Genomic DNA, 5,000 nt, shown 5'->3' with positions numbered 1-5,000 from the left:
GATTAGGACACAACCTGGGGGTCAGAACATAGGGCCCTTAGAGCCAGCTATAGTATATGGGGGTCAGAGAAAAGGACAATCAGGACCAGATAGAACAGCTTGGCACTCAGAACACAGGACTGGAACATCAGCCTACTGTCATACGCTACAACGCCTGTGTTTTTTGTTGCAAAGTTAACCATGACAAAGTCTCCCACAGACAGATCTGTGTTTCTTGGACACTACTCTCATCCTTAGAGCTCTCTTTGTCAGAAACGTTATGAACTGAGACAGGGACATCCCTTTTCTCAGAGCTGCTAACAATGATTTGCCTTTTGGGTTGCTTTCTTTGTTCCAGTTTTTCCTTGTATTTGCGATTCTTTTGCTTTTTCCCTGCTAGTTTTTTATTATTATTATTATTTTGTCTTTCTCTATAGGCCTTTTCAATTGTCACACGGTTTCATTCGGATTGCGGGCGACATATGGTAGCATCTCATAAGGAGGCCCATATCCAGGTTGGCTGGAAACACATGGCACATCCATGTAGACTGAGCAGTGAATGGATTAGCATCAGTGAGAGCATTATCTGCAGGTGGATCATCTGCAGAGGGTGGACCATGCAAATCTTCTGTAGAGGCAGGCTGGAGCTCAGGATTTGGCCAGTCTGACACCATGAACAGTGCAAATGCTTTATCAAGCAAAATGTCTTGGTTATATGGAAAACAATTCCAGTGGACCTAAATCCAGAAGTCATTTTGTCACAACTACTCACGTTACTGTAATTCAGCAGATGTTTGGGGTATTTGTACTTTCATGAGTAGAATTTTAAGTCTGTAATTTAGCTGAGTAATCTGCTTCATTTTAAAATCACATTTCATTATAGAGTACTGTAATTTAATTCATATTTCAACCACGCACTGACCAGCATTTCAGCAGCCAATAAAAACTGCTCATCTTAACGGACCAATGAAAAGCCTGGTACATCATTTAAACTGAAAAACACGTTCAGGCTACTGCAGATTTACATGAGCTGACCGTCATCATACAGTCAAAGTTATCGATTGACATATGGAGATTCAAGACAGCAATAATGAATCAAATAAACATTATAGAGCCGAGCCTCACTATACGCAGCCCATACCGCCGAACCACCAGGGGCCGCCCTTTGCTCTTAAATATGAGTCTGTTCTGTGCTTTCACTTTGTTTCAGCATGAAAACACTGAAATAAACACAAAAACAGCAGGATTCCCTTTCCTTTTCAGTACAGGTGCCGTCTCCCCTTCATACACAATCCTCAAAACAGTCCTATAGCGGTGCGTGACTGTCAGCTGACGCGCTCCATACTGATAAACAGACACTGCTTCCCAAACAGATTCTGTACGTGTGATTTGAAGTCTGGGTTTTGGGTGTGTGTTTGAGCAGATTTATACACATAATTAATAATAATAATATCTAAAGATGTCCATCTTGGTGGGGTTTTCTTTTCAAACACATCTAATTTCATCCTAAATGAGCATAAAATGTTAGGAAAGCTTTCATTATAACGTCAGATCTGTGCATTTATAAACAGACACCTGTTATTTAATGTCATGAGAAGAAAAACATCTACATAAATAAGAGATTCATTCACTGCTCTTTAATCAGAGTGTGTGTGTTATACTGTGAAGAAACGGCTCAGGAGAGTAGAAAAACAACACATTATGGTAAGAAGACATAGAACTTCATCTGTGTGATCTTTAGTTTATTAATAACATGTTTAGGCACTGGGCAGTGTTCTTCTGTAGTTTCATTAGGTAATTAGCAAAGTTTCTCCATAATTAAAGTGTTTCTTCTAATTAAATCATCCATTGATTGTACAGATAAGAGAGGCATCATTAGAAATTATAGTCTATCTTTATTTGTGTATATTTCTGTTGTCTTTATACTCTCAATAGCAGACATTTAGTAAAATAATCATGTGCACTATTGATAATCATCACAAGAGCCTGTAAATCCATCATCATTATAATACAGACTGTGTTCATTCATTAACTCCTCAGTAGTTTATTTGTTCTTATGTCACTGCTTACTGTTTCCCCCTGAGTAATGACACTGGGATAAGTTTATACTGTTTTTAAAGTTGCAGAAGTGTTTTATAAAACACAATATAAAGAAGACTTACAACTACATTGACATTTATTTTATTTGTGTATATATATATATGTTTAGGGGTGGGCGACATGGTGGCACAGTGGGCAACGCTGTCGCCTCAAAGCAAGAAGTTAATTGGTTCAAGCCCCGGCTGGGTCAGTTGGTATTTCTGTGTGGAGTTTGCATGTTCTCCCCGTGTTGGCGTGGGTTTCCTCTACAGGTGCTCTGGTTTTGATTTATATATAAACCACACCTGACAGTTCAGTTAATGCGGTTTACACGCTTTCAAAAGTGTTTACCGTATCGATAAATGTGTTTTACTGCCTGGATCTCATCTGACTTTGCATTATGGATAATTCCACCAGCTAATAAAGTCATCTGTAATACGAGTAGTTTTATGAAGAGTCATCTGTACTTTTACTTCAGTACTCTTTAACACCAGTACTTTTACTATATAGACCATTTTGAGGGATGTAAAGAAAAACAATGATCGCAACATCTTTCCTGTTGTACATGATTAATTTCTGCAGCTCCTGAGACTCTAATAAGAGCCACACATTGATAAATAATGTTATGAGAGCTGTTTTAACACTGAGTTCTGATTGAATTGCCTTAAAATGGTTTGATAAGCAGGAAATGTTCATGGACCAATCACATCACCACACTGAAATGGTCTATATCAGATATTTGCATTGGGTGTCATGGTGGCTTTAGCCTCACAGCACTCAGGTCGCTGGTTGGAGTCCTGGCTGGGCAGGCCCGGATTAAGAATTCAGTCTTGTAAGTCATTGTCTTGTAAGACCCCCTACCCGCCGCACCCCAATAGTTGAATTAAAAAATAAGGAGAATATAATATTTTTAATTAAATGAATCTGAAATGTATTGCCTGCATTTTTAAAATAAATGATTTATAGTACAGATATTAATGGTCTACAAACAGTGTTTTAATAGTTATTAGTGTACTTTTAGTTCACTGAAGCACTACTAATATAAATATTTAAAGGGGTTTCATTGTAAATATAAATAAGTTATATTAAGACGTCACTAATATTTAACACCAGGTGGAAAATAACCGTTTATAGAATATTTAATCACTGTTTCGATGCCGTTTATACACATATGAAATAGGCTAAACCTTATTAAATACACACGAGCCACTCGTGACTATATCATATCTTCATTTTCAAACTAAAATATTTCCTTTCTAATAAAAATAAATGTATTTCCAATCTGATATGTAGAGGGGGAAAAGAAGACAGTTCATCAGACGCTGGATTCAGACCAGGTTGATGATCGATCACGTCAAAACATGATGCCCTGCGCTTTACCAGCTACGCCACTCACTCCACTACTATATTAATCTTCTGCAGGCTACAGATGAAATCTGTTCATTATAATAGTTTAACACAGTTCATTTGATTTTTGGAGATCACTAAGTAACACTCAACCTTTACTTTGGGAATCACAGTGTGTGTGTGTGTGTGTGTGTGTGTGTGTGTGTGTGATGTTCATGATGATGACGACGTCTGGCTCTTCTGCATCTCCAGCTCCTTCATCTGCCTCCAGAAGGACCAGCAGATCTGATTACACACACACACACACACACACACACACACACACACACACACACACACACACACACACACACAAAAACAATCAGTATACTCCACTACATATACAAGCCTGAAATACTGGCTTCTGATTGGTCAGTCGTGACATTCGGGGGCCTGTTATTGGCAGGTTAGTGTATGCTCCATCAGCTGGTCATGTCTGTCAGCTTCACCTTTAACCACAGATTTAATCATCAACTATTCCAGCTCACGACAGGCTGGTGTGTCTGATTATTGCTGTTAGTAGCCAGTAATAAACAGGATAAAGCACATCCAGACGGCTGTGTGTGTGTGTCTGTGTGTGTGTGTGTGTTTAACCCTCTCGGATGAACCTGACAGCTCTGAATGACCTCTGACCTTAAACGCAGCCTTGTGCTCCTCCTTGTCGGAGTTCTTCTCTTCATCGTCAGCCTCCTCCTCCTCCTCCTCCTGCAGGACAACATCTGATTAAAACACACACACAAACACACTCTAAAGGGGGTCACACACCAGAAGTGCCGCTTGGCGACGCACCGCATAGCGCCTTGCGTTTTAGAATTGTAAACATAGGTTTCCATCAGGGTACACACACCAGCACCCAGCCACGACTCGGGACACTGCTCATATTCCTGCCGCACCACAGAGCGCCATCTGAATAGTTTCGTTTTAAATAACATGTGTGTGTGTCTGCTGTGCGATACTTCCAACTGTCATGTGTGCGCCGTGTCGCGGCACATCCGGTGTGTGACGCCCTTTACAGTAGGCAGTGTTGTCCTGAACCGTGCTCAGGCGAGATTTCCCCCCTCAGTTCAGTTTAACAGAAGAGCAGCGCTCTCGCTCAGTGGACACTGCTTTAATTATATTGTCTTGTATTATGTTCTGTCAGAGCTCCTGCTGAACAGATCCAGCACTGCTGATGCTCAGAAATGTTGATGAAGTCCTGGTGCTCAGACGTCTCGTCTTCAGTTTCGTGTTCAGGCGCGATTTACACTCACACTACAAGCCTACCGGGCCAGGCAAACCTCTTCCAACCGGACCAGGGCCGGCCAACTGAACCGTACCTGAGCCCGATTCAGAGCGCTCCCACTTCTCAAAGTCAATTTTATTTATATAGCGCTATTGAACACAACCAAAGGTTGACCAATGTGCTGCACAATACACATCACTGAGAGAAAGGGATGAGATTAGAGCTGAAACTATTCTCACTGATAACACAGGTCAGTTTTCCACCTCCATCTAAAAGCAGACAGAGATGAAACAGACCTGACACAGAGGGGCACAAGCTAATAATAGCATGGATT

General features: G+C 40.7%; 1 protein-coding gene across 1 annotated transcript in view; it reads right to left on the bottom strand.

Annotated features, from left to right (window-relative positions):
• Nucleotides 1-1,513: 1,513 nt before the first annotated feature.
• LOC130243013 (regulator of G-protein signaling 22) overlaps nucleotides 1,514-5,000 on the bottom strand; it is a 15,993-nt gene continuing 12,506 nt past the window's right edge. Inside the window, exons 20-21 of the mRNA XM_056475035.1 lie at nucleotides 4,078-4,149; nucleotides 1,514-3,690 (exon numbers count right to left, since the gene is read on the bottom strand). Coding sequence (XP_056331010.1) covers nucleotides 3,619-3,690; nucleotides 4,078-4,149 — 144 coding nt within the window. The 3' untranslated portion in view covers nucleotides 1,514-3,618. The remainder of the gene's footprint in view (nucleotides 3,691-4,077; nucleotides 4,150-5,000) is intronic.

The sequence above is a fragment of the Danio aesculapii genome, chromosome 16 (genome assembly GCF_903798145.1).
Source record: "Danio aesculapii chromosome 16, fDanAes4.1, whole genome shotgun sequence".
Taxonomy (NCBI): Eukaryota; Metazoa; Chordata; class Actinopteri; order Cypriniformes; family Danionidae; genus Danio; species Danio aesculapii.
Note: the sequence above shows the minus strand (reverse complement) of the source record. Positions and strands in the feature narration are given on the sequence as shown.